This window comes from Lutra lutra, chromosome 18, assembly GCF_902655055.1.
Source record: "Lutra lutra chromosome 18, mLutLut1.2, whole genome shotgun sequence".
NCBI lineage: Eukaryota > Metazoa > Chordata > Mammalia > Carnivora > Mustelidae > Lutra > Lutra lutra.
In genome coordinates, this window is record NC_062295.1 from 2,799,497 (window position 1) to 2,813,353 (window position 13,857).

A 13,857-nucleotide genomic window follows, 5' to 3' on the forward strand; every position below is an offset into this window, starting at 1 on the left:
CCTGCGGACATGAGTAACCCAGGGAGCGGAGCCACAGGCAAGCCCATGCCCCTTCCACCTTTGTAGTCTGGGCCACCTGATACGTGTGTCTCATTAAAAAATTCTGTCTCGGGGCGCCTGGGTGGCTCAGTGGGTTAAGCCTCTGCCTTTGGCCCAGGTTGTGATCTCAGGGTTCTGAGATCGAGCCCCACATGGGGCTCTCTGCTCGGCGGGGAGCCTGCTTCCCCCTCTCTCTCTGCCTGCCTCTGTGCCTACTTATGATCTCTCTCTCTGTGTCAAATAAATAAATAAAATATTTTTTAAAAAATTCTGCCTCTCGGGCATAAATTCATTTTTGTTAAGCCTCATGGCCTTTCAATAGAAAAGTTTCTGTATTTTGCTCTAGTTCCAAAGATTATTTATTATTTTTTAGTGTATCTGTTTGTATTTTTATTAATTTTTTAAAAACATTTTATTTATTTATTTGACAGAGAGCTAGAAAGCACAAGTAGGCAGAGCAGCAGACTGAGGGAGAGGGAGAAGCAGTCTGTCTGCTGAGCAGGGAGCCCAGTGCGGAACTTGATCCCAGGACCCTGGCATCATGACCTGAGCCAAAGGCAGCTGCTTAACTGACTGAGCCACCCAGGCGCCCCTTATTTATATTTTAAAAGATTTTATTTATTTATTAGAGCACAGAAACCACGGGGGGCAGCACAGAGGGAAAGGGGGAAGCAAGCTCCCAGCTGAGCACGGAGCCAGATGGAGGACTCAATCCCAGGCCCCTGGGATCATGACCCGAATGGAAAGCAGACACTTAACCAACTGAGCCACCCAGGTGCCCCTGTTTATATTGGTAAAAGAAGAGAGTTTTCCCAGGGCGCCTGGGTGGCTTAGTGGCTTAAAGTTTCTGCCTTTGGCCTCGGTCATGATCCCAGAGTCCTGGAATTGAGCCCCTCATCGTGCTCTCTGCTCAGCAGGGAGCCTGCTTCCTCCTTTCTCTCTCTCTGCCTGCCTCTCTGCCTACATGTAATTTCTATCTGTCAAATAAATGAATAAAATCTTAAAAAAAAAGAGTTTTCCCTTTAAGATAAAAAATAAGAGAAAAGAATAGATTTATTTTTTATTTTTTTTAAAGATTTTATTTATTTATTTGACAGAGAGAGATCACAAGTAGACAGAGAGGCAGGCAGAGAGAGAGAGAGAGAGGGAAGCAGGCTCCCTGCTGAGCAGAGAGCCTGACACGGAACTCGATCCCAGGACCCCGAGATCATGACCCGAGCCGAAGGCAGTGGCTTAACCCACTGAGCCACCCAGGCGCCCGAGAAAAGAATAGATTTAGCAAACCAGTTGAAACAGGTTTTTGTGTTATGGTTTTGGTTTTCGATTTTATATTGTTAAACCTCAGCTTTGGGGACGCCTGGCGGTGCAGTCAGTTAAGCGTTGGACTCTTGGTTTCAGCTCAGGTCGTGGTGCAGCCCCATGTCGGGCCCCCACTCAGCGTGAGTCTGCTTGAGGGTCCTCTCCCTCCCTCTCCTTCTGCCCCTCCCTGTGTGCGATCTCTCTCTCTCAAGAAAAAAAATTATAAAGTCTTTTTTAAAAATTTAGCTTTAGGGCGCCTGGGTGGCTCAGAGGGTTAAAGCCTCTGCCTTTGGCTCAGGTCATGATCCCAGGGTCCTGGGATCGAGTCCCACGTCGGGCTCTTCTGCTCGGCGGGGAGCCTGCTTCCCCTCGCCCCCCGCCTGCCTCTCTGCCTACTTGTGATCTGTATCTGTCAAATAAATAAAATCTTTTTTTTTTTTTAAAGATTTTATTTATTTGACAGAGAGAGGTCACAAGTAGGCAGAGAGGCAGGCAGAGAGAGAGGAGGAAGCAGGCTCCCCGCCAAGCAGAGAGCCCGATGTGGGGCCCAATTCCAGGACCCCGGGATCATGACCCGAGCCAAAGGCAGAAGCCTAAATCACTGAGCCACCCAGGCGCCCCAATAAATAAAATCTTTAAAAAAAAAAATTTAGCTTTAATTTGTTGCAACCTGCGTTTCCCTTTTTTGGTGGCTGGATACATTTTGGAGCATGCAGACAGCGAGTATTACGCTTAAGTAAGATAATGTGTGTACTTCTTGATTTTGTGAGGTGTATGTGATAAAAGGTAACTTTTTTTTTTAAAGGTGTTCTTTCTTTCTTTTTTTTTTTTTTTTTTTTTTTTTTAAAGATTTTTTTTATTTATTTGACAGAGAGAGATCACAAGCAGGCAGAGAGGCAGGCAGAGAGAGAGGAGGAAGCAGGCTCCCCGCTGAGCAGAGAGCCCGATGCGGGACTCGATCCCAGGACTCTGAGATCATGACCCGAGCCGAAGGCAGCGGCTTAACCCACTGAGCCACCCAGGCGCCCTCTTTTTTTTTTTTTTTTTTTTTTTTAAAGATTTTATTTATTTACTTGACAGAGATCACAAGTAGGCAGAGAGGCAGGCAGAGAGAGAGGAGGAAGCAGGCTCCCCGCCAAGCAGAGAGCCGGATGCAGGGCTCGATCCCAGGACCCTAGATCACGACCTGAGCCGAAGGCAGAGGCTTAACCCACTGAGCCACCCAGGTGCTCCACAAGATAACTTTTTAAGTCTATTAAAATCCAAGGCATGTTGAGTAAGAGAAAAGACTGCAAAGCTTCATTGAAGATAATAAACTTAATGATGCTTAAAAGTATGTGCCATGTATGTATCCATTGCATAGGAAAGTCTGGAAGAATGCTTATCAATTATTAAGTGCTTACATATGGTGATAGGATTATGAGTAATTTTTTTTAAAGATTTTATTTATTTATTTGAGAGAGAGAGAACATGAGAGGGCAGAGGGTCATAGGGAGCCTGACATGGGACTTGATCCCATGGGATTATGACCTCTCCCAAAGGCAGTTGCTTAACCAACTGAGCCACCCAGGCGACCCGGATTATGAGTAATTTTTACTTTAGCCTTCATACTTTCAGGATTATTTCAAATATTTACAAAGAGCTTTTGATTGTTTTGGGGTGGGGTTTTTTTGTTTTTGTTTTTGTTTTTGTTTGAGAGAGAGAGCATGCACAAGCAGGGGGACCAGCAGAGAGAGGGAGAGGGAGAAGCAGGCTTCCCACTGAGCAGGGAGCCCAACATGGGACTCGATCCCAGGACCCTGGGATCATGACCCTATCCAAAGGCAGACAACTGAGCCACCCAGGTACCCCTAAGAGCTTCTGATTTATTTGTTTATTTATTTGTTTTTAAAGATTTTATTTATTTGACAGAGAGAGAGAGACATCACAAGTAGGCAGAGCAGCAGGCAGAGAAAGAGGGGGAAGCAGGCTCCCTGCTGAGCAGAGAGCCCGATGCGGGGCTCGATCCCAGGACCCTGGGATCATGACCTGAGCTGAAGGCAGAGGTTTTAACCCACTGAGCCACCCAGGGACCCTGAGCTTTTGATTAAAAAAAATAATAATAATAATAAGTATGTTCATTTTGGAGGGGGAGGGCGGAGAAAAGGAAAATTAACTTTATTTATTAAGATTTTATTTATTTATTTGACAGAGAGAGATTACAAGTAGGCAGAGGCAGGCAGAGAGAGAGAGGAGGAAGCAAGCTTCCCCCTGAGTAGGGAGCCTGATACAGAGCTCGATCCCAGGACCCTGAGATCATGACCTGGGCCGAAGGACAGGTGCTTAACCATCTGAGCCACCCAGGTGCCGTGGAAAATTAACTTGAAGCAGCTACAAGTGGAAGAACCATCTCCAGCTACAGGCTTTCCACAGCAAACCATGGTGGGACCCAGAACTCACAGTATAGTTTCAAAGTTCTGTCTGTTCATTAATCTTTCACTTTTTATTTCATTCGGTTGTTCCAGGCCAGCGTTTATGGATGAATATGAGAAGATCGAGGAGGAGTTGCAAAAGCAGTACGACATTTACCTAGAGAAATTTCGAAATCTGGCTTATCTGGAACAGCAGCTTGAAGACCATCACAGGATGGAGCAAGAGAGGTTTGAGGCAAGTGCTTGGCCTGTAGGTCCACCTAGACCATTCGGCTGGGTTAGTATGTACTTGCTGACGTGTCCGTTTGCAAATAGCATTGTGGAAAAAATAAATCTGTGAGTGTTTTTTCACCGCGATCAAGTTTGAGGATTGCTCATGTAATTCGTTGTGTTGCTTTTAGTGTAGCCTGGACTCGAGGGTTGTCGGCTCTCTGATGGATTTGGTCAGTTAGACCGCACACAGGACCCACGTGTGACCTGTGTCGTTGCACAGACTCAGCTTAGAAGAGCCTGTGCTTGCTTCAGTGCTGTGCTGTCACTGACTTGAAATTCCTCACAGTTTGTTTTTTAAGATTTTATTTATTTATTTGAGAGAGAGATAGAACACGAGGGGGAGAAGGTAATAGGGAGAAGCAGACTCCCCATGGAGCTGGGAGCCCGATGCCAGGACTCGATCCTGGGACCCTGTTGGGACCATGACCTGAGCCGAACGCAGATGCTTAACCAACTGAGCCATCCAGGCGCCCCGAAATTCTTCATAATTTTTAAAATGCATTTTAGTTTGTACTGAGTTCCACAGACTAGGTAACTGGTCTTGGGTAAAGATCTAAAAACTTGCTTGGTCAGTTCACTGAAAGATTTCTCCTGGTTAATTGAATCATCCAAACCTGTGTATCAGAGATGAAGAGGAAAATAAAGAGGAAATGCAGTTTATTGATTATTGTGGGAAATGTGTATGACCCAGAACCAGAGATTTTACAGGCTCCTCTCATCCCAGTGTTCAAGGCCATTTAGGAAAGAGTATTTCAGGTCCCATGAGCTGATAAATACAGAATTCAGAGCAAAGGAAATTGGACCAAGTTACTATCAGGTTGTTTTTTTTTTTTTTTAAAGATTTTATTTATTCATTTATTTCTCAGAGAGAGAGAGAGAGAGGGAGAGCACAAGCAGGCAGAGCAGCAGGCAGAGGCAGAGAGAGAAGCAGGCTCCCTGCTGAGCAAGAAGCCCGAGGGGGGACTCGATCCCAGGATTCTGGGATCATGACCTGAGCCGAAGGCAGCGGTCCAACCAGCTGAGCCACCCAGGCATCCCATTACTATCAGTTTTTTAATTGTCCTTATGCCTTGGGGTTATTTCTACTTACCCCAGGAGTGGTCACTTGGAATCTGTGTTCATGATGAAATCGGTCTACAGTCTCCCTTTCTCACACTGTCCTTGACAGCTTTCAGTATAAAGGTTACCCTCGCCTTCCTACAAACCTGGGTATTTGGAACAGGCGAACCTGCCCTGGAGGCACAGGAGGCCTGGCTGGAGGTAGGTGCCGCCCTCCTGCGGGCACCTTTCCCTCAACGAGGAGCCCGCTGCCACCGTTGCTCTAGGGTAAGGGCAGGCTGGGAGCCACGGGTCCGGGACAGGCACATTTGGAGAGCAGTGGCAAGAGCCTGGAGTTCAGGACATTTTAAAAGTTGGGTGTCTGGGCCAGTGACGGTAAAGTGATCCTTCCGCGCTGTCGTGTGGGGCTGCTGAGCGGGCAGAGAGCGTGCCGGGAGCGGGCAGCGCGCCTCGGACCGCGCGTGCCTCCATCCTTTGGCAGCCGCTTGGCGCTTCTGCGGTGCTCGCAGCTCCGCTCCGTGCTTACAGCGCCAGCCCCTCGCGCTAGCTCGTGCACAAAACAGTGCTCTCTTTTTAATGTTTAGAACAACAGAGTTTTAAAAGCCAGTCTCCTCTCCCGTTCTTTCTTTTGACGGTGATCAGGGCCAGATTGGGCAGCCCAGCTGAAGCATTAGCTTTTGTCCCCCTAGGAGTTAGACGAGTATTTCTTTCTTTCTCTTTTCATCCTAATCATTCTCACCATTTCGCCTCTTTTGGGGCTGGAGTCGTGCAGAACTTTAGTCTTTAGGAGCAGGAGGCCCATACTGTCCCATAGTTGATGCGTCTTCCTGTGTCCACATCCCACGGTGGCACCCATGGTCACATGTGATGGCCTCTTGCCATGTCACTGCGTTCTATGCAGGGCTGGGAGGGCCAGTCACCCCCTCTGGCTGCCTCCCATTCTCTGGGCTGCTGCTGGCGGAGAGTGGGGCGAGTGGCCCGGCCTGAGCCGGTGCTCAGGTGGTGTTGTTCTCTTCCCATCGTTTAGATCTCCGCGGGTTCTGTAGCCCGGACTTAGCTCTATGTACCCAGATGCTAAAGAATAATAAAACGGCCCCAAAAAGGGTCCTGTCTTCTGAGTCTTGTGTTTGCTGTTCCATAGGAAGCTGAGAACACTCTGCGCCTGATGCAGAACAAGCTGAAGGAGGAGGAGAAGCGTCTGCTCCGCAGCGGAAGTAAGCCCAGGCTCCCGGTCAGCGCGGTCTCCCCGGGCGAGCGCGGGGGGACCTCGGAAAACCTCTGTGTGTATTTTATTTCTTTTCAAAAGGCAGTTTTCTCACAAGTTTTGTATCAGGTACCGTTTTAATTCACTCCAGAGCTTAAGGGGCTGGTTCAAGTTACATAACATTTAAAGCACTTTGGTTTTCTTGTCATCTAAAATACCGTTTTCCTGTTTGAAGGCTACTGTTGGTTTGAATTGCAGATAATACGTAACTAGGAAAGAGAACCAGGTCTCGGAGGTCTGTAGGGTGCCTTGTTTTCGGGCAGACTGATGGAAAGCAAGTGTCATGATGCCATGCATGCAAAGGGCTCAGTTGCCTAGAGTGAGTCCCCTACCTACATACTGTCCTAGGCACCCAGTGACCCAAGATGATCAGCAAGGCTGTCGTCTGTAGGGAAATGGGGTTACCTATATATAGGAGCTCGATGCTGGGGAAGACTGTTCTCCACGACTGGTTAGCGTGCTTCATCCGTGAACTTGACCGAGATGTCAGGTCAGCCTCAGCACCAGCGGCAGCACGCGGTCTTCATGCTGCGTGTCTCAGACTGCCTCCTTCTCTTGCTGCTCTCTTTTTTAAGATGAAATATTTTATTCTCCTGTGCTTGAGGATGCCATACCTGGGGCTTCAGGCTTGTACGTGAGCTCGCTCTCTCTCTCTGTATCTCTCTCCTTTCGTACTTGTTATATGCCTCTCTCTCCTAAATCTCAGGAAACTCTGGAGGGAGAATAGGGACTGCTGGAAAATCCTGTAGGGGCAAGTGTAGGGAATTCCAAGGGCCTCTCTAGCCAAAGCAGCCCCTCACCTTTATGGTTCCAGGTCAGCCAGGAGAGCCTGAAGCGGCCCTAAGTGATAAGCCTGCATGGAGTTTATCCCCTCCTGAGAGGCCCAGCACAGGTAAGAGCCCTGATGGGTTGGCTGCACCTTCCTCTGTTCCCAGGCCAGCACGTGAGGCCTTTCTTACTGATCTTGCTTTATTCTTCTGAACTCAGACTTAATTTTGTGATCCGTAGGTTTGGGATCTCTTGAAGGACAAGCATTCATAGGAGCATCTCTGATTTAGCTTTTTTGGGAAAAATAATTGCCAGCTTAAAGCAACTGAATGAAGGATAGCACTTAATTAGCTTGGGATGGGCGAAGAAGGTAGGAAAATGTGAAGGACTGTTCTCAGTTCTGCTCAGCTAGAAGTTCTTATGGTGTTCTGCCTGTCTTTGCTTTGCTGTATATGTGGGAACATTGCCCAGAGAATTGGGATTGGGGAGGCGGATATAAAAAGGAAGACTTTCTGAACAACTTCTCTGAAAAGAAAGACCTACTAGAACACAGAAATGAATTATGGGTGAGAGTGAGCAAAATCCAGGAGCTGGAAGAGATCATCGTGTTTAGACCACTCTGCAGGCAGCTGATCGAGTGCCGGAAGCATTGTTGAGTCTCTCTTCTGGGCGTGAAGGATTCATTAATGGACAAAAGACAGGGATCTCTGCTTTAAGCAGTGTACTTGCCAGTGAGGAGACGAGCATAGAGCAAGCTGTGTGCAGAAGGTAAAAAATGCCCTGCGGGGTACAGTAGAGCAGAGAAGGGGGTGGAGAGGGTGGGATGGAATTGTATTTTAAGTAGGGGTCTGCGTAGGCATCTCTGTAGGCCTCAATAGGAGATGCTGTTGAAGCAAAGCCTCAGTCTGTGGATGTGGGGAGAAAGGAGGCACCAGGTGAGAGTCCTGGGAGTCTGTAAGAGCGTGGGAAGCAGACCCCAGTGAGGCAGTGACCTCTGCTGAATGTGTGAATGCAGGACTTGAACTCAGGCAGGACAGACGAGCTGGAAGGCTGATCGTGTGCTGAAGGGCTCCCATCTGACGCTCCTGTCTTCTCTGTTGAGCAGGAGTTGAAGTCACCAAACTGGCTTTGTGGGTTTGGAAGAAGGGCCTTGAAGAAGAGAGAGAAAGTCTGAGTGCTTAGAGATAGGAGAATGCCCTAGGAGCAAGGTCAAGTATTTTGTTCAGATGCTCTGTGCTAGAAGTAAGGCAGCCTTCATCTTCCCACCATCCTTTTAAACCTTGCTGCGGGTGGTAAATTCATTAAATGACTGAGAAATTTATAGAACGCACTTCAGTAACGTTGCTGTGGTTTAGTTTTTATGTCCTAGTGGAGAGCAGATACTCCTGCATTTAACACTTACTTTACTGCCTGCCTCCTGCGTGCAGGCATTGTGCCGGCGCTCGGGACACGGACATGCGTGAGGCGCTCGGGAAACTCGTAGGCTGGAACTGTGCCACCCAGTACCTCGCCGCAAGCCATGCGTGATTCTTTTTGTTTGTTTGTTTTTTAAGATTTTATTTATTTATTTGACAGAGAGAGAGAGAGATCACAAGTAGGCAGAGAGGCAGGCAGAGAGAGAAAGGGAAGCTGGCTCCCTGCTGAGCAGAGAGCCCGATGTGGGGCTCGATCCCAGGACCCTAGGATCATGACCTGAGCCGAAGGCAGAGGCTTAACCCACTGAGCCACGCAGGCGCCCCAACCACGTGTGACTCTTGAGCACTTCAGGTGTGGCTGGTCTAAACTGAGCTTTTCTGTTTGTGGAAAATATACACCAGGTTTTGAAAACTTAGTATGATAGAAAAGTACAGTTACTCATTAATTAATATTTTACATTGTATATTGAAATGATATTTTGGATATAGTGGGTTAAGTTAAAATTAATTTACCTGTTTTCTTTTTACTTTAACATTGTTACTAAATGATTTGAAATTACATCTGCCAGCAGGCATTACATTTGGACTGTGCTGATCTCAAAGGAGACAAAAAGAAACTGCCTGTAGTTGAAGTGGGTATGAAGTGTATCTTCATTGTGGTTTTGACGTGAATTCCTCTGATAACTAATGAAATGGAGCATCTTTTCTTTGCTCATTGGCTATTCATATAAATCTTCTTTGGAGACTTCTGTCTATTCAGGTCCTTTGGACATTTTTAAATTGGGTTATTTTTTATTAGTGAATTGCTAGAGTTCTTATATAGATTCTGGATACTAGATCCTTATGTGATTTGTGATTTGCAGATATTTTCTCTCATCCTCTGGGCTGTCTTTTCACTTTCCCGGTGATGGCTTCTGCTGCCCAAAGTTTTAATGAAGTCCTCGCCATCAGTTGTCCTTTTGTCACTTGTGTTTTTAGCGTAACATCTAAGAAACCATTGCCTAATTTAAGGTTACCAGGATTTACCCCTAGGTTTTCTTCGAGGACTTTTACAGTTACAACTCTTAATTTAGATTTCTGATCCATTTTGAGTTAATTTTTGCATGTGGTGTGAAGTAGGGATCCAACCTCATTGTTGGGTATGGGGCTGTCCAGTCGTTCAATACCATCTGTTGGAAAAGTCTTTCCAACAATTCCAACTCTGAATTTTATGGGCATTCTTGTCTGCCATGCTTAATTATATATTTTTTAAAGACTTTATATGAGAGAGAGTGAGTGAGAGCACATAAGCAGGGGAAGTGGCAGACAGAGGGAGAGGGAGAAGCGACGGGGAGTTTGATCCCAGGACCTGAAGACCGTGACCCAAGCCGAGGACAGACACTTAACCACTGAGCCACCTGGCACTTCGCCATGCTTCATTTTTTTAAAAAAGATTTTATTTATTTATTTGACAGAGAAAGAGAACACGAGGAGGCAGAGAGAGGGGAGGAAGCAGGCTTTCTGCTGAGCAGAAAGTTGGATGCAGGGCTCAATCCCAGGACCCTGAGATCATGACCCGAGCCGAAAGCAGAGGTTTAACCCACTGAGGCACCCAGGCGTCCCAGGAATTTCATTTTAGTCATAAATTTGTGTTAATATTTCAGCATGTTCTTTGAGTAGGCTTCTATGCGGTGGTAGTGATCAGCTAGGTTGTGCTGAGGCCCGTGCTGGGTGCTCGTCCTCATGCTTGCCCAGGCTCCCAGGTTTGCCTTTCCGTGCAGAGAGCACGGCTCGTCCTCTGCGGGGAGGGAAGTGGAGCCCTTTCCCTCAGTGCCCAGCTGGATGCAGCTGCCATTTCCCTACCCCCTATCACAGGGGCTAAGCAAAGCCTTTTCATAGATAACACAATTACTGTCCTTCCACACTGACTTCTGACTCAGTGATCAGAATAGCATCTGCAAACTCCTTCAGTTCCATCCTCCAAAACCAGTGTGTCTCCCTGGTCACAGGGAATCAGGCTGGACGGTGAAAACTTTTTCTCTCCACTGTGGAAACGCTCCTTCTCTAGGTTCACTGTTGGAAACATCCCACCAGAGTCCAGGAGAGTATTTAAGAAATCAGTGTATAAGGCTGTTGCACTGAGAACGATCTCTCTTTATATATGCCCGTGATGGAATTCTCTCCTGGAAACAGTGTCCTGAGTACCAGCTCCCGTCACCGTGCACTAGGTCTCCATCTTTTGTGGGCCAGCCGCGTGCTTGGACGTTGCTGGCCTGGTCTCTGTCTTGCCTGCGGGCTTGTTTGGCGCAGTCACTCACCTTTGCAGTGGGTTCCACTTCCTCATCTTCGTTATCCACAAAGAGCTCAAGTTGGGGTAACACTGAACAGAGAATGATCCCCCCTCAACTAACCAAGAACTTCCAGCTACCTTGACAGCTGGCTGTTCAATTTTTAGTTTCAGCCGCCAGCATAGTGTTTCTAGTTGATGTATTCTGATGCCTTGCTTTGGAAGGTTATTTAAAAAAAAAACAAAAACAAATATACCAGTATATCATTGTCTGCGTTAACTCCTAAGTATCTACAGGCAAATCCTGAGAGTCTCATAAACTCTAATGCACTAAAAGAAGGCTGAGAACTGCAGACAGTTTTGCACAAGAGCCTTGTGGCTAGAAGCTGTTCTAGCAGCAATGATGGAGCCCCCCTTTCGTTCTGTGTTCTTGTGTTCTCCTAGGTAATGATGACTCGGACATTGACATCCAGGAAGATGACGAATCTGACAGTGAACTGGAGGAGAGGAGACTGTCCAAGCCACGGACGGCCATGGAGGTGCTCATGCAAGGTACCGCGCTGCTTTCCTCGCCCTCCTCCCAGCGCCCTGGCACAGAACGCTGCCTCTTGTGTAGCCGGACTAAGCCCTTCAACTGCTCACCTTTGCTGCTAATACTCTTACCTGTGGTGCCAAGAAAAGCTGGTTGTTCTTTGTGGCCCAGGTTTCTCACAGAGGCCACGGCAATCCCCAGCCTCTGGCACAGAGCTGTATTCTACCCGTTTTGGGTCCAGACTGCTCTCAGTGCAGTGGCGTCCCCTGTGATCAGAGAACCAGTGCATAGAGAAGGGATTCATACAACCATCTCTGCCTTTTAAAAATCTTCTAGTTTCTACTTTTTCACTGCTAAGCACTCAAGTCAAAAAAAATCTGTGGAGCAGATGTGGGTGTTCCCCAGGGGTCTTCTTCATGTCCCACTTTCCACCCTAGAGGGGTCCTAGTCAGTGGCTGGGGGATCGGTCTTTCCAAATTGCCTTTCCACACGTATACAGACACAAAGATCGGCTGAGACATCTTTTAACCTAAATGGTACCAGACTTTGTGTATTGTTCTCAACTTGATTTTTAAAAAATTATTAAATATATTAGAACTCCGTCCATGTCAGCAAACTAGAAATCTGCTTCATTCTTTTGACAGCTGCAGAGTGTTCTGTAGCATGACCATACCCATAATTTATTTGGGCATTCACATATTAAAAGATCCTTAAAAAATATTTATTTTTCCTCTTTCCTTTGTATATACATCTTTCTGCTTATCTGCAATGTTTGTACCATTAAACGTGGGATTCTTAGGTCAAAGGTTATATAAATCTTTGTTTTGGTAGATACCACTAAGTTGCTTTATATTTGTCTTTAAAACATCTATCTACCAGCTGTTAATTTTTGGAGCAGTTTGCATTTTTATATACGTGGTACATTTCTGAGGTAAATTATCTTCATTTTATATTAAGTTTTGCTGCTAACTGCTCTTTTTTCTATTTTTACTTATTTGTCAGAGAGAGAGCACACATAAGCAGGGGGTGCAGCTGGTAGAGGGAGAAGCAGGCTCCCCACTGAGCAAGGAGCCTGATGCAGGACTTGATCCCAGGACCCTGGGATCATGACCCAAGCTGAAGGCAGATGCTTAACCCACTGAGCCACCGAGGCATCCCAGTCTTTTTTTTTCTTTTAAAGGTTTTAAAATTTATTTTAGAGAGAGAGTGAGCAGGGGTGTGATGGGGCGTGGGCAGAGGGAACGGGAGAGAGGATCTCAAGCAGACTCCATACTGAATGTGGAGCCCAACCCAGGGCTTGATCCCATGACCCTGAGATCACGACCTGAGCTAAAAATCAAGAGATGCTCAACAACTGAGCCGCCTGGGCGCCCCTTTCCTCTTAGTTTTAACAGCTTCATCATGCAAATAGAGGCTAGGGGTCATGACTCCCACTCAGCAGGTGATTGCTGAGGCTCTGAAAAGGGATGTGATCGTCTCAGGAAACCCTGATAGAGGCACTGGTGCTCCTGAATTCTGCTGACTGCCCAGCCACCAGAAGGAAAATCTCAGAACTGTAAATAAGGGCTTTAGACAACACAAGGTTTGCATTTTATCTGATCAAGGGTGGTCACCCCGGGCCTGTCCCGAGCGAGCTCCTCTCTGAGCTGCCCTCCCTGCCTTCACCCTGCAGCGTGGACCTGGGTCCCTGGTGCTCCTTTCTCAGGGGTCGAGTGTGAGAGTGGCTGTCCGCCTCCCGCCAGTGAAGGACAGCTCCTGGGTGTTTGCAGAAGTCACAGCCAGGTGACCGTGACTTCCAGAGGAGAGGGGAGAATCACTGAGGCAATGTGGGTGTTTTGAAAGATGAATTAATAGCGATCCTTAGAAGTTTCCCTCTTCGGAGATCAGACATAGGTTCAGATACGAGTAACACTGGTCCGTGCAGCGAGGCGGCCTTTCTTTTTTCAGCAGATGGCACATCTCTTCTACCATGCAGATACTCAGAGTGGGGGTTAGTGGTTTTTCTGAAAACATGTCCAGGATGCATATTTAGTGTTCTGGTTTGAGTTGTGATTGTATTTTATTGCCCTTTTCCTTTTCTCAAAGTGGAAATGCGGAAAATCCATTACTCTTTCTTGGCAGTTTTGATCATTTAGAGGAGACTTAAGTAAATTTTTTAGTTGATTCTTGTTTTTTCCAATTTTCTAAGGGAAACAAATCTTGAATGCCATTTCTTGCCCCCCCCCCCTTTTTTAACAAGGTTTTCATAATTTCTTCACGCTTTGGTTCTCCTTAGGAAGACCTGGCAAACGCATCGTGGGCACAATGCAGGGCGGAGACTCCGATGACGACGTGAGTCCCGACCAGCTCCCTTTAGCAGCTCTGTTCTTCACGCTCCCGGGCTGGTTTCGTAGACTGGCTGAGCCAACAGGCTGGGCGCGAGGGGCTGCCTCCCAGCCTGGCCCGCTGCTGGCTGTGCGCTGGAGTTCGAGGAGCCCCACTCTTCTCTGCTTGTGGATGGCTCTTTTCTTTTCAAATGAATGTGCTTGCCC

General features: G+C 47.2%; 1 protein-coding gene across 7 annotated transcripts in view; it reads left to right on the forward strand.

Annotated features, from left to right (window-relative positions):
* Positions 1-13,857, forward strand: part of CLUAP1 (clusterin associated protein 1) — a 35,112-nt gene that overhangs the window by 17,207 nt on the left and 4,048 nt on the right. For 5 of the 7 annotated variants that reach the window (XM_047713865.1, XM_047713868.1, XM_047713863.1 and 2 more), the window contains exons 8-12: positions 3,843-3,984; positions 6,223-6,295; positions 7,160-7,237; positions 11,239-11,346; positions 13,602-13,657. In XM_047713865.1, coding sequence (XP_047569821.1) covers positions 3,843-3,984; positions 6,223-6,295; positions 7,160-7,237; positions 11,239-11,346; positions 13,602-13,657 — 457 coding nt within the window. The remainder of the gene's footprint in view (positions 1-3,842; positions 3,985-6,222; positions 6,296-7,159; positions 7,238-11,238; positions 11,347-13,601; positions 13,658-13,857) is intronic. The other 2 variants (XM_047713867.1, XM_047713869.1) reach the window with 1 other exon arrangement.